Below are 27,983 nucleotides of genomic sequence, written 5' to 3'. Positions count from 1 at the left end.
GACACCCAGATATGTAAAAGAATTGATAGGTTCTACCCTGCTTCCCCCAGCTTGAAAGCTTCTACACTTTTGTTTCCCTCTCCCACAGGTCATTATAAAGCTTTTCTTTGCATTCATTTTTAAACCCAGGTTGTCCATATAACTGGTGTAAAAAGTGAGAGCCCTTTGTAAACCAATCTGAGTACGTGCCATAAGTACTGCATCGTCCACATAGAGAAGGGAGACTATCGGACGCTTATTTACGTATGGCAGGTCCCTAGCGTTTGACACCAACTCCTGTTCCACGGCGTTGGTATAGAGAGTAAACATGAGTGGTACCAGTATGCATCCTTGCTTCACTCCCCTCTCAACTTTGAACAATGCGGTACACTCTCCCTTAAGTCCATAATGGACTTTGGCTGTTGCGCCAGAGTATAGCTGTCTTAAAAACTGGATTAATATTGGGTCGACCTTAAGATCACTAAGAATGCCCCACAATTTGCTGTGTATAACACAGTCAAATGCGGCTCTAAGGTCGACGAATGCCAAATAAAATGTCCCTGCTGTAACCTGTGTATACTTTCCAATTAAAATACTGAGATTAAGAGCCTGCTCGTTGAATTCTAGACCAGGTGTAAAACCATACTGTACATCGCTTAAAATGTTATTTTCTTCTGCCCATGTTTGCAGCCGATCTAGAACAATCCTTCCTGCTACCTTCATAAGGGAATCTAATAAAGATATTGGGTGGTAGGAGGCGGGATTTTCCCGATCCCCCTTCTTAAAAATTGGGACAACTATCGATTTGGACCATGTATCTATAAATCATTTTGCACAACATGCTTGTAAAACCTGTGTTAATATTGGGGTCCACGGGGGACGACCGATTGATTCGACGTATGATGGGGGGTAGGGATTTGACGGTGTTGTCATGGAATGTTAACGGCCTGGGGGATAGGATTAAGCGTGGTGTGGTCCTGCAGTACTTAAAACGTATCTCACCAGATGTTGTCTTCCTGCAGGAGACGCACCTTATAGGTAACTCCTTTCATGCAATGAATCGGCGGGGATATCGTTTGGTGGCACATTCCGGCTTCACCTCGGGCTCGCGGGGGGTGGGTATTATGATCAAGAACTCGCTCCCGTTGGAGATTGATGAGGTGCGCCATGACGAGAGGGGACGCTACACGGTTCTGGTGGGAAGAATGGAGGGTAGAGTGTTTATCTTTATATCAGTGTACGTTCCGCCTGGGTTACAAGCCACAACATTCGCGGACCTGGGGCGCCTCCTTCTGGACCTTCCGAGTGGCCTGCTGGTGGTTGGAGGGGACTTTAATGCGGTAGCCTCTGGGTCTATGGATCGCCATCCCCCTAGGGACCTCCCCCGGGCACAGGCGTGGCTGCCCGGCCTTCTGGACACGCTGGGCCTGGTGGATTGCTGGCGATTAAAGCATCCCGCATTGCGACAGTACACCTTCCACTCGGGTGCCCATGGTAGCCTCTCGCGGCTTGATTACATCCTTGTCCCGGCGGCCCATGCAGGGAGGGTGGGGGAGGTGCGCCATCTAGCGCGGGGTATCTCAGACCACTCCCCATTGTTGTTGCGTTTCGATGTCTTCCCGAGGGGGGATGGCAGGGTGGCCCCAATCAATGCATGGTATTTGCGCGACCCCACCATTCGTGCCGATTTGATCAAATCCTTACAGCGATATTTCGACGAGAATGTGGGGTCGGTCTCTTCCGCCATCTCCCTGTGGGAGGCTTTCAAGGTAGTCCTTAGAGGGGAGGCCCTTTCCTTTATCTCCCATGCCCGGCGGCTCGAGCGGGAGGAGGTGACCCGGGTAGAGGCCGAGATTGCAGAACTGGAGGGTGACCTGGGGAGCGGGGTAACAGACGCCAAGTTGCATGTTCTACACCTAAAGCAGGCGGCCTATCGGGCCCTCGTCACGGAGGCGGCCAGGGGCCTCAGTAGAGAGCAGCAGGGGCGATTGTATGATGTGGGTGATAAGGCTGGCAAATTGATTGCGTGGTTGGATAAGAGGGAGAGAGCGAGCCGCGTGGTGCCTTTGATTGAGAGTCTTGATGGTGCGTGTGTCACCGAGCCGGAAGCCATTGTCTCCTGCTTCGCGGATTATTTCCGCGAAGTCTACTCCCCGGTTTCCCCCTGCTCGGAAGAAGATTCCCATGCCCTGCTTCGGGACATCGCACTGCCCTCCCTAACGGTGGAGGACAGGGATTCGCTGGACGCCCCTCCCACCTCGGACGAAATTGCCTTGGCTATTCGCTCGGTCGCATCCGGCAAGGCCATGGGCCCCAATGGTATTCCCATCGAGCTCTACAAGCTACGCCCGGATGTGTTGGCGCCCCACCTGCGCGCGATGTTCCTGGCGGCCCACTCGCAGGGTTCCCTCCCGCCGGACCAGCGCCTGGCCACAATTGTGGTGATCCACAAGGAGGGGAAGCCCCGTGAACGGGTCACATCCTATAGGCCGATTTCGCTTTTGAACGCGGAGCCCAAAATCCTTGCCAAGGTGTTGGCCAACCGGTTGGTTGGCGTGGTGGGCGACCTGGTCCACCAAGACCAATCTGGCTTTATACCGCACCGCAACACGGCGCTCAATCTGCGGCGCTTGCACGGGGTGCTCGCACGTGTCCCATTTGTGCGGGAGCCGGCCATCTTGGCGTCCTTGGACGCCACCATGGCGTTTGATACGCTTGAATGGCCATACATCTGGGCGATGCTGGCGAAATTCGGGTTCGGCCCGGGTTTCATTAGCTGGGTCAAATTGCTATATTCGGGCCCATTGGCGCAGGTGGTAGTGAATGGGCGAGTCTCGGCCCCATTCGCGCTGGGGAGGGGTACGCGACAGGGTTGCCCCCTGTCGCCTCTCCTGTTTGCCCTGGCCTTGGAGCCCCTGGCGGAGTGGCTGCGGTGGCACCCTTCTATCCGTGGTCTCCGCTGGACCCCCGAGCATGAGGACCGTGTGTCCCTCTACGCTGACGACATCCTTCTGTATCTCGCCTCCCCGCGTAAATCACTGATCGTCCTGGTTGATGTTTTGCGCTCATTCGGTCGCAACTCAGGCCTGGTCATCAACTGGGCGAAATCCTGTGTCTATGTGCTTTCCGGGGAGGCTCCGGCCCTACCACGGGACTGTCCGATCCAGATTGCCTCCCAAGGTTTTCGGTACCTGGGTATCTATATCACACTTGACCCGGAGGCCCGCTATGAGCGGAATTTGCTGCCCCCCCTCCAGCGCTTGAGGGAGGACGTGGTGCGCTGGCGGCGTCTGCCGCTCTCGCCGCTCGGCCGAGCGGCTTTGTTCAAAATGATGTCCCTGCCGCGATTCCTCTACGCCCTCCAGAATACTATGGACTTGGTCCCGGCACGCTATTTCCGTGATGTGGAGGGCCTCCAGCGGCGCCTGTTCTGGGACGGGAGGCCACGCATTGCTCTGGCTAAATTGACGCTCCCGTGGTACGATGGGGGGGTCGCCCTCCCGGACATTAAACGGTATTACTGGGCCTCCCAACTAGCTGCAATTAATCATGGCCTTTATGGGCCCGCCTTGAACCCGGCATTTGAGATGGATAAAATGCTCCTACCCGGTGGCGATTACAATCGCGCGCTCTACTCTGGCGCGCCCGACTCCCGTTTGACGGGACCGACGCGTGTTATGGTGCGTGTCTGGCACGCGGCTAATGCAGCTATGGGGTGGAAGGACCGTTTGACCCGGGCGTCACCGCTGTATGCGTCTGAGAGGTTGGGCTCCCTATGGACGTCGAAGGGCTTCGAGAAGTGGGACACGATCGGAATCAGCACGGTGGGAGATCTCTGGACGAGGGGGGGATTCAAAACTTTTGAGACGCTGCAGGCGGAGTTTCAGCTGCAGGGCAGTGAGTACTTTCGGTACCTACAAGTCCGCCATGCGCTGGGCTCCGTCTTCCCGGACGTCGCATCCATTCCGGAGTCTTCCCCCCTGGAGGACAGAGTGCTGGACGGCCATGTACCGGACAGCACGATCTCCCTCATATATAAAAAACTGATCAACGATAGATCGTGCCTGCTGACTAGTCTCCGCGAGGCCTGGGTTGCCGACGGGCTGGAGCTGGACGACGAGGATTGGATTTACGCGGTGGCCTCTCCGAAAGAGGTGGCCATCCCGGCTCGCCTTCGTTTCGTCCAGCTCAAGATCCTTCACCGGGTTTACGTGACGGGGCCAAGGCTTCTGCGTATGGGTTTTGCTGGTGACGGACTGTGTAAGCGTGGCTGTGGTGCGCTGGCGACTTTCATGCATATACTGTGGGAGTGCCCGAAGGTGGAGCGATTCTGGCGTGGTGTGCATGAGGTCCTGCGTGTGGTTACGCGTGTCGCGCTGCTGCCTGAAGCGAGGAGATGACTATTCGGTCCCGCAGACGCGGTGGGTGACTCTGGGATACATGATAGCTAAGCGTGACATTGCTCAATTGTGGGGATCCCAGAGGCCCCCTGCGGTGTCGGCCTGGAAAGAGCATATGGATTGGTGTATGTTTCGTGAAAAGGTGGTGTATGTGGCGAGGGGTAAGCCTGGGGCGTGGGTGAAACTCTGGGGCCCCTGGAACGCCTACCGCGGGGGTATCTGTGAGCCACCACTGCTACCGGCTGCCTCGCCTGCTCCGTCTCCCTAGACGGCCCCCCTCCCTCGGCCGCGGGCACGCGGTCCCCCAGTCCCTGGCCTACTCCCATTCCCCTCCTCAGAGTTCTGCTGCTGGTTTGGATCCCCCACTTATGGAGCACGTGCTGTCACTTTGTATCGCGGGTTGCCTTGCGGGTGTGGTTTTTTGGTGTTGTTTTGTTTCAAGAAAAGGGAACCGTACTGTGGGCTTGGAGCTGTGTGGCCTGCACCATTGATTACTCCTGTTTCACTGCTCTGCACTGCCGAGAGACTTTTACTGTATGTATGCAATATGCTTTTGTCAGTCTAGCGGCCGGCCAGATGGTTGTAGGCCCATACCTGTAACTTTTACAACCTGCAATAAACGGTTTCAAAAAAAAAAAAAAAAAAAATATTGGGGTCCACAGCTGCGGGGTTGACTTAAATAAATCAATTGGCACCCCATCCGGGCCTGGGGCCTTGCCACTCTTGATTGCATTTATGGCCATAGTTACATCTTCCAGAGTTTCTAATAATAATAATATAAGGCAATGGGTTACGTAAACATCTTAAATATACTAACTGATTAATCCTATGGTTTCTACCATGATCAAGCACTCTTTTACAGTGCTGCCTTATTACTTTTTCTAAGTTTTGGTGTCATTTTTCCTAAACGTGTGCAATGTGCACATTTATTCTTTTTACTGTAATTGTATGTGTTTCGTGTAAAGGCACGATCATCTTTTATGCTTCCTCAACTGCAACAATGGTTATAAACACCATTCAGTGTCAGCTCAACTGTATTTCATGTTTTCTTTGAGTCTGCACCGAAGAACAGTGTAATGCACTGGATGCTACTTTAAGACATCTAAGGTGTATCTGGTGAAGCATTTAGAAACGAACTGGCATTCTGTTGGCCTCTCCAAGAAATCTGAAGCACTATAATGGTGAATTAGTCTATTCCCTCTTGGTGACCGTGACTAACCACCATGGGTATAAGTCTATGTTCACATTGGTTCTAAGCATATACACTCCACAACAAGGCAGTTTCGCAACTCCATTGATGACCAAAACATGCCACGGCATCTTGGCCTGGCACAGGTGAAAGCCTAGAAATTATCTTCTGTATAGTAGGTACCCAGGAATGTAAAATAGTCCTGAAGTTGGCAGAGAAAGTAGGTACCCAGGTACCTCAGTTGTGGTCCACAGCGTTGACATTTATAGGTAGAATCTAACCTTTTGGTGTGGTACTGAAGCCCCATAATATTGACCTTACCAACTGCGACATTCATCAAGACTTTACAGCAGAGCGTACATCAAAAAAAACTCTCCACCAAACCGTGTGCTTCAGATCCAGTTTCCCCAAACAGCCTATTGTGTGGATTTTTGTTAAAGTGTTCTCTGGTCCTTTAGCCTTTCTGTCAGCTGCTTGAAAGCACGCAACACCTGAATGTTGGTGGAAGGGCACAGGCCTCCTGTAGGTAATGTGCAGAGGCTTCATGGTTTTACACAGTTGTACTGCAACATACAACAGGCAGCACAACAAGATATCTAACATATTTGTTAGAGATTTAAATGTTCAAGTTAAAGTCGCACTCTCGAGGAGCAAAGTGTATGTCAGCCACAAATATTTATTTTCATATATCTAATTTTTCCATAGATCCACAAGTGGATTGTATGAAATTAATGGAATATTTCCCATTGAATTAGCATTCCATTCTTGCTTAGAGCACATCATCCTGGAATCAGTAAATCAATATAATTTATAAAGCGCAGCACTGTCACCCCTAGGGGTATCTGGGCGCTGAGGATGCCATGACTAAGTCAAAAAGCCAAGTCTTGAGTCTCTTCCTGAAGTCTGTTAGGGAGGGTGATGTTCGGAGGTAGAGGGGTAGGTCGTTCCAGGTCTTGGCAGCGTGGAAGGAGAAGGAGCAGCCACCTCTATGGCTGTGGGGTGTATCGGCGAGGGCAAGTGAGAAGGAATGCAGGTGTCTAGAGGGTTGATGGAATTTCAGTCAGTGGTTGATGTAGGCTGGTTCTTAGTTGTGGAGGGCCTCATAGGAGAGCGTGAGGATCTTGAACTGACATCTCTTCTGGATGGGGAGCCATTGGAGGTATCTGAGGACCGGGGATGACATGTGACCATTTGAGAAGTTCCAGGCTGAGTCTGGCTGCTGCATTCTAAATGGTCTGGAGTCTTCTGAGAAGCTGGGTGGAAACCAGCATAGAGAGCATTGCCATAATCGAGGCAACTGGTGACGAGGGCTTGGGTGCCGGTCTTTCTGGTGTCCATTGGGATCCATCTGAAGATTCTGCGGAGCATGCGAAGAATATGGAAGCAGGAGAAGGCGACTGCATTGACTTGCCGTTTCATGGTCAGTTGGTTGTGGAGGATCATTCCTAGGTTGCTTGCATGGTCTGTTGGTGATGGAGTTGGTTTGAGTTCAGCTGGCCACCAGCTGTGGTCCCAGGCAGAGGTGTTGTTCTTGAAGATCAGTACTTCTGTCTTGTCGGAGTTCAGTCTGAGGCAGTTGTTTCTCATCCAGTTGGCTACATTAGTTATGGTAGTGGAGAAGTTGGTTTAGGCGTTGGCGGGGTCCTCAGGGAGTCAGAAGATGAGCTGAGTATCAGCGTAGATTATGTTGAGGCAGTGGGACCTGACGACGTCAGCAAGGGGATTGACGTAGGTGTTGAATAAGGTGGGGCTGGGGGATGATCCTTAAGGTATGCCGCAGATAATGTTCTTGGGTACAGGGTTGAAGGGAGGCAGCCGGATACTCTGTGTACGTCTTGTAAGGAAGGAGGAAATACACTTGAGGGGGGTCTTGTTGTATGCCGATGTTGTGGAGTCTGTTGATGAGGGTGTTTGGGAGATGGTGTTGAATGCCGCAGAGAGATCAAGAAGGATTAGGGCAATAGTTTCTCTGATGTCGTCCGTGGCAGCAATTAGCGTGGTCTCTGTGCTGTGGTTGGCACCAAATCCTGATTGTGAGGTGTCCAGTAGGTGGTTTTGTTCCAGGAATTCGGTGAGTTGTTGGTTGACGGCTTTCTTGATTACTTTGGCTGGGAATGGGAGCAGGCAGATCGGTCGATAATCTTTTAGATCTCTAGGGTCGGTGGAGGGTTTCTTTAGGAGGGATATGACTTCTGTGTGTTTCCATCTGCTTGGGAAAGTTGCTGTGGTGATGGAGGTGTTGAGGATGCTGGCGAGTTCCGTGAAGATTCATTGCGATGTTGAAGAAGTGGTGGGGCAGAGGTAGGTGGGCGCCCCGGAGTAGATGGAAGACATTATGTCTGTCGTGGTCTGGGTGGTGAGAGGAGACCAGGTGGTGCTCGCTGGTTGGTTGGTTGAGGGGGTGGGTTGGGGTCAAAATTGCTGTAGATGGTGGTAAGCTTGCTGTGGAAGTAGTCTGAGAGGGTGTCACAGAGTTCTTGAGAGGGGTGGATGGTGTTCTCTGTGGCTGTTGGGTTGGAAAATTACTTGACTATTTTGAAGTGTTCCTTAGTGTGGTTGGCTGCGGTTTTGATACTGGCGGTGATGGGTGCTTTCTTGGCTTCCTTAATGTGCCAGTGATAGATGCTGAGGGCTGTTTTGTGAGCAGCTCTTTTGGCAGAGTTTGTCGTGATGTACCAGCGCTTCTCCAGTTGGTAGCAGTTATGCTTGGTGGTCTTGAGCTCAGGGGTGTACCAGCTGGCTTGCTTTAAGGTTTGGTTGGCTCTTGTAGGTTTCAGTGGGGTGACTGTCAGAGCAGTCGGTGATCCAGGTGGAGAAATTCTGGACAGCCTGGTAGAGGTCGGATGAGGCTTAGGGTTGGGTGGTTGTGAGGGCCTGTGTACACTGAGCTTTGATGACCTTGCTCCAGCTACGGTGGGCAGCAGTGTTTCGTTTGGTGATGACGTGCTGGGCGTCGGAGATGGTGAAATGTACGACGACGTCATTCCAGTTGAGTTCTGTGGTGCGGCTGAACCTGATACTGCTACTGGTGGTAAAGATGGGATTGAGTGTGTATGGCCTTGTGGGTGGGTTTGGTGACCAGTTGGGTGAAGCTAAAGTTGTTCAGATTCTCCACGAGGGCGATGAAGTTGGTGTCATTGGGGTCATTGATGTGGAAGTTGAGGTTGCCGAGTAGGATGTAGTGGGGGTAGTCAACGGCCAGGGAGGCGTTGTGGTTGGAGATGGCATCACAGAAAGTTGGTCGGGTCCCGGGGGTCTGTAGGCGAGGGTGCCTCTAATCGTGGTCTTCGCATCTGTCTGTAGTTGGAAGTTAATGTGTTCCATGAGCGGCATGGGGTCGTCATTGGTGACGGTACATCTGATGGTTTCCTTGAAGGTGATGGCGATGCTTCCACCTTGTTTGTTGGTGTGGTCTTGGTGTATCATCGTGTAGCTGTCGGGAGTGGCGATGGTGATGTTGGAGTTCGAGGAGGGGTTGAGTCACGTTTCAGTATTGAAGACGACATCAGTGGAGAGGGTGGTTTTGGTGTACCAGATTTCTGTTGAGCATGATGCATTGAAGTGGTTCTAGGATGTTCATGATCCCCTGGGCGGAAGTGCTGCAGGGTCCTTCGTAGGTTGCGTTGCAGAAGTGGCGGTGTCAGCAGGTGAATGGTCCTTTGGTTGATCGAGGCAAGGAGGAAGAACCAGCTGTCATTTTGGTGGCCGGGGTCCACATCCAGGAGTTCCTTGGCAGTGTATCAGTAGATGGCTGGAGGGCCAGTGGTTCTGGCATTGGGCCCAGTCCAGGCGCGGACAGACGCTGATGGCTTGCCTTTGGTGCGCCTCTGGAATAAGACATGATAGCAATCGTTGCAGTTCTGTGTCCCAGAAGGCCTGCTGAGTCCATATTTCAAGAATGAATATTCTCCTACAGCTCCTCTATGAGGCAAACAAATGGAAGCATATACATGCTTTAGGTAAATGCACAAATGTTTACAGGCAGATGTATTTTAAAGTGATACTGTATGTGCATCAGGTCTCACACTTGGGCATCACCAGAGAGGATAAAGCAAGTTATATATTGCTGTAATGCAATAAGGATCTTCATATGTTCCTGAATAGTCAAAACAAATCGTTCAGCCTTGCTTTATGTTCCACCCTTGTCAGCATTCACTGATGCCTCTAAATTTTGATGTATTTTTTGGGCACTAAAGCGTACTCTGTGATGCAGAGTAAGAGTTTAAAAGTCCAATTAGTATTCATAGCAACAGCCCACGGATATGTTTTTTCACTTTGTCCTTGTCCTGGACAGGCAAATCACCATCGCTACCCCACTTTAGACCTTGAAACTGCATTAAGGTGTCATTCTTTTAACCTTCAGTGCATCTGCTTGGGAGAGACGTGTCAAGAGTTGTAGGTTTAATAGCCTCCAGGTGCTTCTGGAACATCTACAGAGAAAAGAAGATCTCTTAAAAGAAATCCACTCAGGAAAGCTGCTGAGTTTTAAGATCATAAAATAATAGAGGGTGGAGAGATTGTCTCTCGAATATCCTTCTATCTATTCTGGGAGAGAACTAGACAGCCTGAGGTTCACAATGGCCATTAAGGGTGCCCTCTCCCTAACAAACTCTGACGTCTGCCTCACCCCATGTGTACCGCCAGCTGTATAACAAAATATGTTTTTCAGCAGACCAAAAAGCTCCAGGTTCTCTTGTATTTCATATATTGGCTACAACCTACTTGTCCAAGTGAAATAAAAGCCTTTTTGTGTCTAGTGTATATTTGCACATATTTTATACAATATGTGTGTGTCTTTTAGCCAGCCCTCTTCACCTATTAGTCTTTTTTATCAGTCACATTTTTATTCCACCAACTACAGCATGGAGCCGTGGATCAGCCCACTTCAGCCATTGGCTAACTTCACTGTGAGTGACAGCAATCTGACCTTTCACAAGGAGCACACCCACATGTAAAGCAGCTCCCTTAAGTGCAAGGCACTGCTTAAGGCAGTGAGGCCCAAAAATACTTTTGATATTAGCCATTTTTTATATTGGTTAGAGCCTTGCAACAACCCTAACAATATAGTTTTGCAAAATAACTGTCAAATAAACAAGCATTGCAAAGCCAAAAGGCTTGTGGCCAATGCCAGACCTATTGATTTTACCAGTGTGTCTTCTCCTCGCTCCGAGAATGCTGTTTTAAAAGCATTTCTCACTGTTAGAACTGGGGGTCTCTAGTTGGCAGAGGTAGGTACCTTTGACCAAATAGGGACCCTTACTTCTAGTCAGGGTGATGGGGCATACTCCTAAAATAACCCCTTCTCACCCCCTTGGTAGCTTGGCACGAGCAGGCAGGCTTATCTCAGAGGCAGTGTGTAAAGCATTTGTGAACTGTTGGAAATGGCCCTTTTTGCAGGGTTATCCCTAAACGTTTTGCTTTTTCCTCCTATTTTTTCCTGACGTGTGTGTGTTGGTTTTAGGACTCTGGGCACTTCACCACTGCTGATCAGTGCTAAAGTGCATATGCTCTCTGTGTAAACTGTCTTTTGATTGGTATTTCCATGATTGGCCTATTTGATCTATGTATCAGTCCCTAGTAAAGTGCACTGCGAGTGCCAGGGCCTATAGATCAAATGCTGTTGGTCGGCTGCAGCACTGGATTGTGCCACCCACACAAACAACCCGTAAAGTGTAACTCTGGCCTGCCATTGCAGAGCCTGTGCGCAGCCTGGGGCTGCCATGTCGACTTGGCAAGTGCACACACTTGCAAGTCCCAAACCTTCCCTTTCCTACATGTTAGTCACCCCTAAGGTAGGCCCATGGTACCCCTGTGGACAGGGTGCATTGTATGTGAAAGGTAGGACATGCCCTGTTGTGTGTGTGGCATGTCCTGATAGTGAATTATCGCCTACTTCATTTTTCACTATTGCAAGGCTACCTGTTCTCCATAGGCCAGAATGGGCAGTTGGATTATTACATCCTATAATCCTAACTGACCCTGGGAACATGGTAGAAATTCGAGTTTAGTATGCCTGAACACAGCATGATAAAATACATCTTTTAGTGAAGTTGGTTTTAACATTCTGAGTTTGAAAGTACCACTTTTAGAAAGTAGGTATTTTCTTGTCTGACCATCCAAACCTGCCTCTGCTAGGTTGTGTATTCCTTGTCTGGAGTTTGAGTGACAGGGGCTGAGGAATTCCAGGGGGATGGGGAATTCCCGGAGACAGGGTGAGTCAGCACAGGGCTGAATAGAGAGATCTGCATCTAGATGGGAGGGAGGAGTTGCACCTGAGACCTGAATAGGACTGTGCCTGCCCCCCACAGTGCTGGCTCCACCCCCTGTGGTGCGTCTGATGTCTCTGCCCTGCACTGTGAAAGGAGAGAAGGAATCATGTCAACAGAGTGCTCCAGGGCTGTGCCTTTCCTCCACAATGCTGGCTCCACCTCCTATGGAGCGTCTGATGTCTCTGCCCTGCACTCTGAAAGGAAAGTAGGAGTCATGTAAACAAAGTGCTCCAGGACTGACCAGAACTGGTTTGGACTAGGCAAAGGCCCCTCTGCCCTCAGAGGACAAAGGATTTGCTGGTATAAATATTGGGGCCCAGACCCCAGAGATTTAGATTACTTCTGAACTAAGGAACCTGCCAGGAGGAAGGACCGGGAAAGCTGGAGGAGGAGTACTACCCCTATGCTGCGTGTTGAGGGGTTGGCCTGCAGTGGTTGCTTCTGGCTTGGGTAGGGAAAGGACTGGACTGTGCTTTCATCATCCTGCTGTTAGAATTTTCCCCAAGAGCTTGAAGTAGAGCTTGCCTCCTGTTGGAAGTCTCAGTGATAGAAAAGACTTCACAGATCTCGCTGGAATCAAGGAACCTGCAGAGACGAAGAGCTGGAAGAGCTGGAAGAGCTGCCAGGAGGAGTACTGCCCCTTAGCTGTGTTGTTGCTTTGTTGGGTTGGCCTGCAGCTGCTGCTTCTGCCTTGGGCAGTGAAAGGACTGGACTGAACTTTCTCTACTTGTGCTGAGTATCTCCAAGGGCCTGAACTGAGCTGGCCTCCTGTTAAGAAGTCTCAGGGACTGCAAAGACTTCACCAACCTCTGGGTACCGCTCCTGGAACCGCTGTTTCAGTTGCCACAGAGAAGAGGGAACCGCGACCAACTCCGTCGCTGGCCTTGTGTCCTGAAGGCACCGCAGGCCGCACCGACTCGCCCTGCACCTCAAGCCTTGGTCTCACCGACTCCGTCACCGAGCCGCTGCCTGCACCACATCGAGAGACACCGCAACCTGCATCACCTCGCTTCACTTCGCTGGCCTGGTATCACCGACACGGTCGCTGCTGGCTCGACACCCATGACCGACTCGTCACGCACAGCTGTCCGGCTCGGCCAGCGCCAATTCCCGCCAACCGGCTCTGTCACTCGCATCGCAACTTGCCAGCTCAGCATCGAGCACCGTCTCGCCCTGCACCGTAAGCCTTGGTCTCACCGACCCCGTCTACATGATCGTCACCGAGCCGCTACTCGCACCGCATCTTGCACCGCTTCCACCTTGCACCGTGACCGCGACAAACTCCACAACCGGCTCTGTCACCTGCACCGCAACCTGCCAGCACCGCATCGAGCACCGATTCGCCCTGCACCGCTAGCCTTGGTCTCACTGACGCCGTCTGCACGATCGTCACCGAGCCGCTGCTCGCACCTCATCGAAGGACACTGCACCTTGCACCGCTTCCATTTTGCATCACAACCGTGACGGATGCCAAGACCGACTCGCACACCCGTGTGAGCCGCACTAAGAAAGGTACTGTGAATTAATCTGTCCCGCTGTTGCTGGCCCGTACTGATGCGGTCAGCGGGAACTGCGAGACTCTGTTGTTTTCAGCATCGCAGTAGGCTCGGACCGAGCTACCGACCCGTACGAACTGTGTTTTTCAACATGTTTTGCAACTTAAAGACATTTTGAGAAGTAACTATTTCTGAAGTACTGTATGGTGGATATTTATCGTATTTGGTCTTGTTTATATAAAAATATTGGATATTTTTCTAAAACTGGTGTGGTGTCCGTTTGTAGTGCTTACTTTGTATTACTGTTGGTTTTGTGCAAATGCTTTACACACTGCCTCTAGGATAAGCCTGACTGCTCGTGCCAAGCTACCAAGGGGGTGAGCAGGGATTATTTTAGGAGTGTAACTCCCTTGTCCTGACTAGAGTGGTGGTTTCTGCCTGGCTTGGGTGCAATCCTTAGCCAACCAGAAATCCCATTTCTAACATGAACACATACAGTAATCCAGTGACAACACTACAGATGGACACCACACAGGTTTTATATCAAAAATAAGTATTCTTTATATAGACTTATCACAAGACCACAAACAACAAAAATCCACAATACTGTACTTTAAAATGGTAGAAATAACTTAGTTCTCTTAAGAGGGTAAATGAGACACTTATGTTCAATGTACCTTTGGATGCGTAACGCTATACAACAAAAGTGTTGCAGGGAAGGTGATACCTCAGTTCCCTACACGCAAGAACGGTGATGCGTCGGTTCCCTACTACTGCGTAGGGGACGGTGATGCGTCGGTTCTTCTCTGGGGAGGTGATGTGTCGGTTTCTTACTGCGCTTCTGTGGTGATGCGACCCGCAACGCCGTGATGCGATGAAGATCCTGTGCAATGAAACAAAATGGCGTCTTCTCCTTGATGCGACAACGATGTGTGCACGCCCGAAGACCGTGCGGCGACTCAACGAATCTTCTGAGCCGCGACAGGCCCTGCGACACGCTTCTCCGGTGATGCGGGCGCTTCAGTGATGCGATGCGACAGTGGCAGCGGCGGCACGCTTCCTCAGCGATGCGACGACAACTTCTGCGGCGGCAACACGCTTCTCAGGTAATGCGACGGCATCTGCTGCGATGGCGAAACTCTTCTCCGGCGATGTGAGGCACTTTCGATGATGCGATGGGGGCAGAGGCAGTGGTGGCCCACTTTCTCGGCGATGCGACGACAACTGCTGCAGCGGCGACACAGTTCTTTGTCTTGAGTCGCGCTTCCAGCTCCCAGCGACACGCAGTCTCTCAGAAGGCCCAGCTCAACAGCAGGCACTTCAAATGCCAGCAAGGGAATGCAGGGGAGCTGATTGGTGAAGTCTGTTGTCCCTGAGCCTTCAGCAGGAGGCAAGCTCTATCTTCAAGCCCTTGGAGATCCTTTACAAGTTGATGAAAGTAGCACAACGTTCCTTTCTCCTTTCTTTGGCAGTCAGGCAACCACTGCAGGCCAATCCCCAACCAGCACTCAGCTTAGGGATAGTCTCTTCCTCAGTTTCTCTGGTTCCTCTGCTCCACAAAGGTTCTTCTTGTTTCCCAAAAGTGATCTTAAGTTCTGGGGTCTGGGTCCCACCTTTTAATCGCGTATTCTCTTTGTTCTCTGAAGGCAGAGAGGCCTTTGCCTAGTCCAAACCAGTTCTGGTCAGTCCTGGAGCACTTTGTTTACATGACTCCTTCTTTCCTTTGACAGTGTGGGCCAGGGACATCAGACGCACCACAGGAGGTGGAGCCAGCATTGTGGAGGGAAGGCACAGCCCTATTCAGACCCAGATGCAACTCCTCCCACCACTCTCCATATAGATCTCTCTATTTAGCCTTGTGCCGACTCACCCTGTCTCCTGGAATCCCCCAGCCCCTGTCACTCAAACTCCAGACATGGAATACACAACCTAGCAGAGACAGGCTTGGATAGTTAGGCAAGAAAATACCTACTTTCTAAAAGTGGTATTTTCAAACACAGAATGTTAAAACCAACTTCACTAAAAGATGTATTTTATCATTCTGAGTTCAGGCATACTAAACTCGTATTTCTACCTAGTTCCCTGTGTCAGTTAGGATTGTAAGATGTTATAATCAAACTGCCCATTCTGGCCTATGGGGAACAGGTAGCCTTGCAATAGTGAAAAACGAAAATGGCTGTAATTCACTATCAGGACATGCCACACACATGAGGGTATGTCCTACCTTATACTTACAATGCACCCTGCCCTTGGGCCTACTTTAGGGGTGTCTGATATGAAGAAAAGGGAAGGTTTAGGGACTGGCAAGTGGGTGCACTTGGCCAGTCAACGTGGCAGTACCAGACTGCACATAGGCTCTGCAATGGCAGGCCTGAGACTCACTTTACAGGCTGCTTCTGTAAGTGGCACAACCAGTGCTGCAAGCCCACCAGCAGCATTTGATTTACAAGCCCTAGGCACCCATGGTGCCCTGTACGAGGGTCTGACAAGTAAATCAAATAACCCAATCATGGAGTCACTAATCCATAAATCAATTTACAATAGGGAGAGTATATGCACTATAGCACTGATCAGCAGTGGTAAAGTGCCCAGAGTCATAAAACAAAATAGGCCACAGAAAATACAGGAGGAAGGCAAAAAGTTCAGGGATGACCCTGCAAAAAGGGCCAAGTCCAACACTCACCAAACATAGATACATGCAGTGGTCAATGTCTAAGAAGGGACTAATGAGAATCAAACGGCAAGAACTTGGAAATGGGACGAAGCATCCTCAGTTGGCTAATTTTAGAAGAAACACACTCCATGATCATTCACACAGGCCCGGCAGTCTTGCGTGAAGCGGTGTCATCCTAGAACTGTAGCATACACAAGCAGTCGGGGTAAGCACTTTCAAACTGAGGAAGGCTCGCTTTTTTTCTTTAGTGTTTTCAAGCAGATGCTCCGTATGATGTCATAGCTTAAAGAAGCATCAGTTTAATGTTATTTTGAAAGTGTCACTGTCGCCGGCAAACAGTACTCACCAGTGAAATGCCCACATCCCCATCTGTGTATTGAGTTGTGGGTGCAGCCCTTAAAGGGCATATCCAGGAGGCTCCTGAGAACAGGCTCCCAGAGTAGGAGTCTGCTGTCATTGCTCGAGGTTAGAAGACCGGGCTTCAGAGGATGAATTCTCTGCATACAAACCAGCCCAAGACAGAGCACTAAACGCCTGGAAGTATGCAAGAGCTGAGGTTGGCCGAGAGGGAGCAGAATACTTCAGACTGGAATGATTTTAATTGTCTATGGAAGGCTATAGTGGCTTTGGTAGTCCTTTCTAAAAATGAATATATAGGAAACAAAACTCCTACCACCACTTCTAGTTTAGAAGACTGGAGGAATTGCAAGTAAGCTCTCATTTTGAGATCTGAGGATGTACAATAGTAGGGCATGTCTTCCAAACGTATCCTGTAAGAGCGCAGCGGCCAAGCCATTCAAAGCCTGGTGGTGTGTCATAGACAACTGTTGATAGGACATATGCGGTATAAATGATTGGCCTTTCTCCCTGTCCTTGAAGCCTTTGGACCACTGCTTTATGTTAGATAAGGAGCTACTCCTTCTGTACTGCTCTAAGAAATGTTTCACTGTCGTGAGCATGACTTTCGGAGTCCCAGTCAACTTCCCCAATCCCACGGTTCTGTTTTCTGCTCTTTGAGCCTCTTTTTCGGTATTGCTTGCCCTTACACTTTTGTGTGAACACGGCCGGACTGGGAACCGAAACAGCCCTGGCAATGCGGCTAGACCGGCCCCGCCACGGCCAGTCCGGCCCTGTGTGTGACCAAAGCCCCATGGGGGTCCATTCCTGGGGACAGGCAGATGGGCAGGACACAGAGGTCCACACCAGGCTAAAGAAGGGAAGCGGGCCCTCCAACCATTCACCCAGAGCCCTTCAGAAGAGTGCTGACGCAGGGGCTGGGCGGACATGCCGTAGAGATTGAAGAGTAGCGATGGAAGGCTCAGAAAGCATTAACTCGACAGAGGAAGAGTTATTCTCTGCATTGACCTTACCTCGGTGTTTTGCTGACAGGAATGTTTTCGAAGCAGCCTGGCAGACATGTCTTTTTAATTAGCCAGCCAGAGAACCATTCCAGTGGCATTACAGACCTCACATAGTGTTACTGCGTGTGAAAAGCTACAGTAATTTAATTATCACAACATGAAGTTATCCTGAAACTATTTCACAAAGTGTTGTGACACCCAAGATAGAGACAGGGAAGGGTTCCCCTTCCTCTGCAAACACAGACACGTCATGTGACATAAACTCAAATGCTGCAAGCAGGCTGCTTTTGGAGAATGTGTGCGGTACAGACGAGGAAGACTTCCATATTATAGTTTGTATTATAAAGTGAATACTATTCACAAGTATCCTGTCCTGCGCGCGCCCAGTGTTAGGGATCAGAGGCCCAGGGAGGTGAAATGCAGCGCAGCCTGTGAATCCATTCAGTGGAGTTTGGAATGAGGTCTGAAGCCTTCTGCCTCTGAGAGGAACAGACCAGCCTGCTTAGACCACATATCCGGGACTGCATGTCTTCAAGTCTTTCTCGCCCTCTTCTTCCCTTCTCTGCGATCCTTGCCTCCTATCTTCTGTCTCCCAAAAGGACAGAGCGTCCCGTTCCTCCTAAGGACCTCTGGTCCTATTGTATTTACCAGGAGCAACCAGAGAAATTCTGCAAAGCATTAAAAGTATACATTACCGGAGAACAGGCATACATCTTAAAAGACATGCAGCGTTATTTCATTCTGTATGCACTGCAATGGGCACTTGAGGCAAACCGGCACTTGTTTGGATACAGAAACCAGCCGCATGTTCTTAGGCAGGCCATCCCTCTTCGTTCAGTCTGCACTGACTGAGGTTCCTACTGACACAGCCAGTGAGGGGCAGATGCTACTTCCGGACTCTGTGCTGATATCCATTTCCACTGTTACCATTGCGAACCAGAGCAATACATGTTGGTGAAAACTTCCTGTGTGCCCAGACACACCCAAAACTGGTTTTAGACATATCTGTATTTTCTGCCATCCCCGTGTGCTTAAAACACATCTTCTTTGTTCCATTCCCCTGATCCATGCTGGAGGACGCATGTATGTAATGACTGATCGGAATAACATAGAAGCTTCAAAGTGCCCCCAGCACCATGGAGTTTGTAAGGCTTTCATTCCATCTACAAAAGATTAAGAATGTGTATCAGTCAGACAGGTCTGTTTCTGACATTCGGAAGCCCCCCGTGTGCCCATCCAAAGCCCCCTTTGTTGAAAGCGGCGAGGTCAGAGCAGGGGACTTATCTAAACATGTCTACATGGCATGGGCTTCTCAGTTGTGGTGACCACTGAATTGCTAAGATCCTTTTCTGTTCTCTTGATTTGCTTCCACAGCTCTAGGAAAGTCCTACAGCAGACCCCAGTCTGGGCAATATTTTGGCTCCTACTCTCTAATGTCGGTGATAGAAATTCAGTTAACGAGGTACTAATAAATAGGTGCCCTTTACACATGTACTCTTCCTGTCTATGAGTATTCTAAGCAAAAAATATATTGACAATTAAACAGAAATTTATGTTCACTGTTCCCTGACCTGATTGGCCACAATCAAGGGTGGCTGTCTCACTTCGTGCTGTCAATGGTGGATGTGCCCAGACATGGGTTTTCATGTGACATGCCCATGCATTCTGGGTGCTGTAGTTATGGTTTCTTTCAATGAACTAGTTCGATTAATACACCTGACAGGTGTATTAATCGAACTAGTTCATTGAAAGAAACCATAACTACAGCACCCAGAATGCAGGAGAGGACAAAGGGCCTGTGATGAAATGAGTGAGGTGGCCCTACCGAGCCGAAGAACACCATCACCCTACACTACTAAGGATTTATGGCAAGAAAGTGCATGAAGGAAAGAAATACCAGCCATAGATCAATATTCAGAAAGATTTATACGGTTTCTCTTACAGTTCTCTAAATTTCTGCCTCCTTCGTTAAAACGGTTAGACAACGACTGGATTCGTGGTTTAGTAAATACTGTTACTTACTCGTAATTTATATGTTTTAATTGTGTTTATGATGTTCATCCGAGTACTGCCTCTTATGACATCGAGTGATTCTGGCAAATCCGTCTTCCTGTGCCTAGAAAATTGACATGTAAATCTGGTAATGTGATATCCATTTGACTATATGATCATCTCCCAACACTGCACTGTTGCGCCCTAGCTAGGTTTGCGCTGTATAAATGCCAAATTCTTACATACATACATTAGGAGACTGTGCAGGTTTAAGGTTGCTGACATAGGCCTCTACCATCTCCAAAATAATACTTGTATTCAACCACATCAATTCAATGTTCGTGTGTTGGACGCTCCTATGTCTGCCCAATCAATCCAGAAATTGTTTGCTACTCATTGGCCATTACATTGTTCAATGTATTGCATCCTGAGGCCACTGAGTGCTTTATTGTATGTGACTGGTTATGACATAGTATGTGATATATGATAGATATAATCTATTTTCAAAAATTTCATCTAACTAACAAGTGCTGTTTACCTAGGCATGCGCACTCATTCCATACATAAATTGTGTCATTTAGAGATCGAATGTGGTTAATCAGCCTCTTTGGGTGAGCTCCTAATATCCGCCTCTGCCGGTATTGCACGGTCCTAATACTACGCTCTGTTGTATCCGGGCTATGGGAGGATCTGGCCAGGGTGCCTCGCTTCATGGACTTGTGTTTGTTTCCCCAGACTCCGGTTACAATGAATGGAAACTCTGGCAGCCGGGGCAGTCCCATGAGCCACTTCCAAAGGCCTTTCTCCCCTTCCTACCATTCGCCACCCACGCTGAGCTCCAACATCGCCGCCTTGCAGCACGGCCGGATGAGCGGTAAGTGTCCATTGCATACATTGTGCAGCAGGTCCCGGCATTGACACTGCACAGTTTAGGAGCTATTTACAAAGGCACAAAAGTTGTTATATCTGTGTGTACCTGCTGGGAAAAAAATCTGTGACAGACACACCCATGCACAGGCCAAGAGTCAACATCCTCTACTCTTTTCTATTGTTCCCATGAAGACCCTCTTTGAGGCTATTTTAAATGTCTGCCTTCACTAACTGAGACACTTGACTAGACTAGACTTTTTATAATACAGTGGTCTACTGAATCGATTATATACTCCATTTTATTTATTATGGTAAAATAGAGAATGCGTACTATTATGATTTGAATATCTTATGTCTTTTTATGCACCGCGTATGGAAACCAAGAATAGTTTTTTCCATTAATAGGTTTGTGCTTATCATTTGTCACACATCATCACCTCTTCAGGCATTCATTATTGTATTGTATTGTAATTGTGTTTATATAGGACTTACTACCCCTGACAGGGTGTTGAAGTGCTTTTTCAGCAAATAGCACACTACTCCTGAACCCATAAAGGATTAGTGGCGAGTTAGTAAAGTGATATATGAAATTAATTTGAGCGGTGGATATGTTAGTCTGTTATTTGAATTGAGAAGGATAGTGGAGGAATAGAAGAGGGGAAAGGTTTGCATTTCTATAGAGGGGAAAGGTATGCATTTCTATAGTGCTTGCTACTCCTGATAAGTTATTGAAACACTTTATGGCAGGTAGCACACTACTCCGGAACCGAAACCGGATTATTGGGGAATTAGTATAGGGAAATCTAAAATTAATTATAGTGGTGTACATGTTAGTCTGGTATTTGGAAGGAGTAGAGTCTAGAAAGTTTTCTTTTTTTGTGTGGAATTCATAGCAGTAGGAGGGGGTTTGGGAATAGTAAAGGGGAGGTGGAGGGGGAAGAGTCTGAGGGAAGGGTTTAGAAAGGCTTGTTTGAGAGATCTGAATAGTAAAAGAGGTATGGGATGATGCAAAGAGGGGTAGAAGAGGGAAGAGTCTAGAAAGGATTATTTTAGGGATCATAGTAGTGGTATGGGGTTTGGGATGAATGAGAGAGTGGTGGTAGAGGATATATTGATAGGGGTATGCGGTGAGAAATAGGGTAGTGCATTGGAAAGAGTAGTAGAATGAGGTTTCAGGTGAGTCCGAGAATTGAGGTGGGAGATATATTGAGAGCGGTATAGGGTGATGAAAAGGATAGTGCATTGGATAGAGTAGTAGAATGTGGTTTGAGATGAATCAGAGTGAAGGTAGAGGATATATTGTGAGAGATATAGGTTGAGAAATATGTTAGTGCATTGGATATGCTGAATTAGAAGCAAAGTATTAAATATAAAGATACACACGTACATAGAAGGTATATATATATATATGCATAAGGAATGTAATTATAGATTAAAGTTGCATTTAATAAACTCAGACTATCAAGTGTTGTACTTTATATTAATGTATTTGTTTTTATTTTTTGTAATTCAAAAGGGAAGCAATTGTCGATAAATAGTTATGATAAAAGATGTACTTATTTATGCTGTCATATACATGTTAAACATGGAATAATGTAACTATAAGTAATATGTATAATTTTTAAGTAGAACTAATGAATATCTATATCTTTAAAAACATAATTATTATACATGTTCATACAAAGCAATACACTTATGTAGGTACACACCTATAGTCTACATAAATGCTTATATACAGAGGGATATGCTGTACATTTATGTTTGAGTATGGTGGTTATGTGGGGAAGAGCCAATTCTTGAGTAGTCTTCTGAAGATAAGGTGGTTATCCGTGGATCTTATGTTCGAGGGTAAAGATTTCCATAGTTTACCTGCTTGAACAGAGAAGAATGTGCCAGTCTTGTTTTTTTTCCTGTACGGTCAGATTTTGAGGATAGGTGACCCTCTAGAGCGGAGGTTCCTTTGTTGAATGTATTTTTTTATTGTATTCCTCATGAACAGCAGTCCTGTTTCATGTATCGCTTTCTGGGTGATACAAAGCAGTTTGAATGTGGATCTTCTGGCAACCGGTAACCAATATAGGGCTTTCGAGGCAGGGGAGATGTTAGCTTGTGGCTTTATATGTAAGAGTGGTCTGACATCAGAGTTCTGAATCCGTTGTAGTCTTTTCATAGTTGTTAAAGGTGATCTGTGGTAGAGGCTATTGGCATAATCGAGTTTGGACTGAACAAGAGAGATGATAGCCTGGACCTTGTTTGGAAATTTCAGGTGGGGAAAGATGTGTTGCAAAGTTTTTGTAATAACAAAGCTTGATCTTGCTAATTTTCCACATGGGCATTCATTGATACCTTGAATTCCATGGTCATCTTGAGGTTTCTTACTTCCTTTGATACTTTAGGCGGTGTTTCCAAATCATCAGGCCATGCGGCAAGTGGGTCATAGTTGCCGCACGTGAGTATTTCCATTTTGTAAGCATTCAATTTGAGATGGCTCCATGTCATCTCTTGATCCATGGCTCTGAGAACATTGAACATTGGTTAGTTTTCAATGTCTTTGGGGCATTCCAGCTAAAGGAGTATTTGTGTCTCATCTGCATAGTTACAGCACGTGAGGTGAAATTGATTGGTCAGTGCTGTTAATGACTTCATGGAGATATTGAAAAGCATGGGTGAGATGATAGAGCCTTGAGGGACCCCTGCTTTTCTTAAGTACGGGTTGGAAGAGAAACGGGGAGTTTGGATGACATTAGTGCTGTTCTGAAGGTTGAATGTGATCCAGTCTAGAGCAGTTCCCTCTATGCTGGCTTCGTAGAGTCTTTCTATCAGAGTGTCATGGTCAACCATGTCAAAGACAACTGACGGGTCCCTGAGAAGTGTTGCAGCAACCCCGTTGCAGTCTACTGAGTTATGGTCATCCCAGATGGCAACAAGGACAGATTTTGTGTCTCTTCTTGGACGGAATCTTGTTTGGAAGTCTGAAAGCATGGCGTTATCTTCAATGAATTGTCACATCTGAGCAAATACTGCTCTTTCCATCAGTTTGCCCAGGAATGATCCATTTGTAATCGGTCTGTAGTTGTCTGAGTTCAGCGGGTCCAGGCAGGGTCCAGCCTTAGTTCTGGTGGTGCCCAGTGCAACAATCCTTTTTGGTGCCACCACCCCCATAACCTCCTCTTCGGATTCTCTCACTTCTGCCGGGCAAATGAGCCTCTCATCTCTCCAATCATACGTTTTTGCTAAACACAGCATACCCCCGAGGTCAGTGCCCCCTCCTAACCAGACACACTGCCCTAAAATCAGCCCTGGGTCCAGTTTTGTCTGTCTTAGTTCTTCTGGAAATACACCTGTAGTTAAGGAATTTTTGATGATTATTGTTACTAGTGTGGCAGCAGAGGTCGTTAGAAGAATTCTCTTGAACGTTTGTGGTAGACACGGGTCAGAAGGGCTGCCAGTTGGCCTGCTTGCTTTGACCAGGTCCATAAATTCATCATGTGAAGTTTGTTGGAAGGAATGGAGAGGTTGGGTTAGAGAATTCTTGGATTGTTGTTTTGGAAAAGGGTCGGTGCTGGTGTTTTTTTTTAAATTTAATTATGAGTCCCATGTGTCTGCTTTGGCCTTGTAATGATTTGCCAGTTTGTCTGTGAAATCTTGAGTAATGGGATGAGCTCCTTCTAGCCAATTTGTATTACGAAATTGAGTGAGAAGTTTATGGAATTCTTTATTTGCACATTTAGCATTTTAAATTCTGTCTGAATAGTATCTTTTCTGAGCTTTTTTGATAGCTGACTTGTATAATCTGTTAAGTTTCTGTAGGCAAAGTCTGTCTTGATTGGTGTTTGTTTTGAGCCAGGCACTTTGCAGCTTTCTAATTTGATGTTTTATCTCTGTATTTCTCCACTGTGCCTGTATTCTTTTGTTCTGTTGTGTAGTTCTTAGTGGTATTAGGATATCAAAAGCTTCCTGTAGCCACCCATATCGTTTTTCAACAGAATTTATTGTGGCTGGTGCGAAACCAAGGAGGAACCGAAAGATCTGGAGGTAGCCCTTGAAGCGCTCAATTGCTGAATTAACCATATGACTGAAGAAATGAAAGTCATTGAAGGGCATGTCCATCAAAGTCAACTGGACATCAGTTGAAAAGCCTGGCATGGCATTGTATTGCCGCTGTTGAGGCACAAGCCCAGCCAAGCAAATCAGTGGTGTCCAATTCACACTGGATGGATAACTTTACTACGTCCATACCATCCATAACTGGTTCAGTGTGGCTCGGGCGCTTCAGGGGCCATGGGCAGCACTTATGAAACACATTTAAAATTACAAGCTATATTTTAAAAGATTTATAACTAGTATACTGAACATACCAACACCTAAATTAATTAACAAACTAATACATGTTAAATTAATAGAAAAAAGATATTTAGTACAAGTATATTAAAGTAATCAATATTTAATACAGAGTTATACAATACACTATACCATACACAAAATATGTTTTCCTTAGATATTCTGTTCTTTGATATTTTGGTAGTCATAATATTTTTGATATATTATTTCACAAAATATTTTTATTTAAACATTTGTTATTCACCCTCAAGTACCTCAAGACCTGGGTGAACTGAGCAAAACCATGGAATCAAGTGATTCCAGAGTGACATCACAAGTGAAAAAAACAGTTTGTCTCTGCTGTGATGTAAGAACATTGAATAACTGCATTTCAAATCATGTATTCAGGCTAATGGTTTTCATTCTCATACACAACATCTTGTTTTTAAATGAAACCCTTTGGAATGGACTAAAGAAGTTTGCAATAAAAATAAGACTTCCCATTCAATATAGTACGAAGGCCTCATTAAAAAGATTCTACAGAAACAAAGAAAACAAACATTAACAAAAGCCATATGTAGTCTTATGTAGTAAACGGGCACTGTCTCACTCGCCGTAGTGCAAGCTTCCCTCATACACAGTGCAGAAGTGCAAGCTTTCCTAACAAACAGAAAAGGTACACCACAGGCAGCAGCAGTGCACTCTTACCACAAATAAAATTAAGAGGTATTCAGTGCTGGCAACTGAACTCACTGTGCCTAGTAGATACCCACACTGCATTGGGGGATCTACAGGGTCCAGTAAGCATCTCATTTTTGAGTTCTCCTCAAAAACATGGGGAAATTTCATGAGGATTTGGTACTTTTCTCACCAAGTTCTGCAGTTATTGAAATTTATTGCAGATATTTTGGGGCAGTTGATTTCGGCCGGCTTGACCTGCCAAAGTTTATCTGGGGAAACATGCGAGGGAGGTGTGTGTGTAGGGGGGGGGGGGGTTGGCTAATGGCACAACCCTTCTGGTTTGTGCACTGACGGTTCTGTTATTGCACGTATCTGAATTTAACAGGGATCTTCTACTTGCTTGGGGAAGCAGGAGCAAACAGGCAAACAATTCTGCCTTACAAACCTGTAAAAGTGTTGTGCAGAGTGAAGGAGGTAGGCATAAAGCAAGGCAGTGTGCGTGCCCCTTCCAAATGAATTATTACTAATGGTCCTAGTTAAGGGAGCAAAATATAGGTTGGGTACATAATTTGTTGATTTGCTCTACTCATGTCTGTATGTGTTTAGGTGTGTGTGTGCTTGCGCACACAGACTGGTGCACACAGACAGCAGTGAAGTTGTAATTGAATGTATTTGAGCTTTTTGTCTATGGCACCACTAGCATACACACTTGCTTTTTACACATATACAAGCAAATGCAGAGCAGGTGGTTCTGGAAGCAGCAGTACAAGCCTTCCTTACCCTGTGAACATGTAGAGACAGAGAGGCAGTAGTGAACGGTTACCTTACACACCACACACAACGGATACAGCACAGGCAGTCGAAGCCCAACCCCTCAGATATACAATAGTCATAATGCAGGTACTAGCAGCTCAAGCTTACTTTGCATAAATGTAGCAGTGCCACTATGCTTTTACTCACACACACTGAGCAAATTAAGCTCTTGAAAGTTGATGAGCAGCAAGAGCAGACATGAGACATAGGATCTGTAAATAATGTGAGCAGGCGTGACCAGATGTTTAGATTCAGAAGTGGAGAATGAGATGTGGAGGTCCTGGGCCTTCATTAAGCCACACATGGCATCTCAGTCCATAGTGCTTAAATTGAGCTGGTGGTTTCCGGTGATCAACACCGGCATTTAATTGCCAACACCGGCCCTTATGACAGTCTGCCACATGGTGGGGCTGTTTGTTTTATGTAGAGATGAGCGCAACAGTTTTTTATTAATTCAATATACAAAATGAGGAATACCTGCTGCCCAATCCATTCTTATTGTGTTTGTCCCTTGAATAGTCTGAATTGTCACACTTGTAGGAGTATGATGTTTACTAGGTGTGTTTGTACTGTTACCAGCAGCGCTGGCTGGGGCAATGGGTGGTGCAAGCTGCAGTGGCCCCCAGGGCCATGGCACCTATTTTTTTTACAAATTAAACCACGGGTCCAGGTTCCACTGCCAACTACAGTTTGCATGAACAAGAACTAGTGCGCTGTGTTCACACCGGTGTACAATGCAGGAAGATGCACTCTCAGAGAGGGAAGTCAAAGTACTAATCATACTTTGTGTGCTTGTCTTTTGTCCCACTAAACCAAAGTGGTTATTTTTCCCGAGCCGCTCTTTGTAGCCACAAGCAGTGTGGTGTGTGCTCCCACATGAGTGACACCACGCACACCATGGGATACAACAATCGTAACTAAGGCTTAGCGGGTCTGCAAACTTACGAGCTGCAAAAGTAAATCAATGCAGAGTTTTTTCACGTTTGTTAACAGGGCCGAGCTGGGGCATCAAAAGCAGCCCTGGCAAGAATCCTCAAACGAGCGCCACGCCTTTCCTTCTCTCCCCTTGCTCTCTCTCTATATATTTTCACCCATCCATTCTCTCTCTTCTCCCTCAGGGATCACTCTCTCTGTACCTCTCTCCATCCCTCTCTCTCTCACTCTAGGAGAAGCCTGCTTCCTGCTGGATTTAACATTGTGGAGTTGGAGAATGTGACCGAGACACTAGTATCAGCTCTGGGCTTTCAAAACCGGCCTCCTGTGGCTCCAGCCCACGGAAATGCCCAATGGAATAAAAGGCCAGTCCAGCCTTGTTTGTAATTGGGCAGCAATGTAACAACATATTCGGGCACGCTGGCACACAGGCATGCTGCTGCCTGAATGGCAAGATCAAGCATGCCAGACTAGCTCCCTATTGGCATGTACGGCGTTAAGAGCATTTCCAGGTCCAGTCTAAAGCTTACGTCGCCCCCCTCACCGCAGCCTCGCGTTTCACACTGGTTAATATGGCCTGGTACTTGCCTAAGACCCCTTTTTTAACGAAGAAACTCCTGAATCCTCCCTTGGATGGATGGGTGCCTCCTCCCACTTGCCTACTGGAAAGAGTGACTCTCCTGGCCCCCGCACCCTGACAGCCTACTGACCAGCTGTCACTGTCCCTGGAGTTACATGGTGCTGGCCGCTAAGGGCCAAAGACTATGCTTACCAATCATGACCTTACCGCTGACCATGGACACATTACTAAAATATGACAAAATTACTTGCAACATAGACCTATAAACTTCACATATTACTACAATATTGAACTGATATCACATTACATATTAACAAACGCATTCCACTAAAGTTACCTGTAACAAAAATCATCATATAACACACACTTTTATTACCAAATTGCCAAACATATCACAATTCACTTTGAAACATATCACAGATACCT

The 27,983-nt window shown here is 47.4% G+C and overlaps 1 protein-coding gene across 14 annotated transcripts in view; it reads left to right on the top strand.

The window, feature by feature from the left end:
- The window catches only part of SORBS2 (sorbin and SH3 domain containing 2), a 665,007-nt gene that overhangs the window by 346,923 nt on the left and 290,101 nt on the right, over positions 1 to 27,983 (top strand). For all 14 annotated transcript variants that reach the window (XM_085641964.1, XM_085641952.1, XM_085641951.1 and 11 more), the window contains one exon: positions 20,096 to 20,234. In XM_085641964.1, coding sequence (XP_085498090.1) covers positions 20,096 to 20,234 — 139 coding nt within the window. The remainder of the gene's footprint in view (positions 1 to 20,095; positions 20,235 to 27,983) is intronic.

The sequence above is a fragment of the Triturus cristatus genome, chromosome 2_2 (genome assembly GCF_964204655.1).
Source record: "Triturus cristatus chromosome 2_2, aTriCri1.1, whole genome shotgun sequence".
Lineage (NCBI taxonomy): Eukaryota > Metazoa > Chordata > Amphibia > Caudata > Salamandridae > Triturus > Triturus cristatus.
Note: the sequence above shows the minus strand (reverse complement) of the source record. Positions and strands in the feature narration are given on the sequence as shown.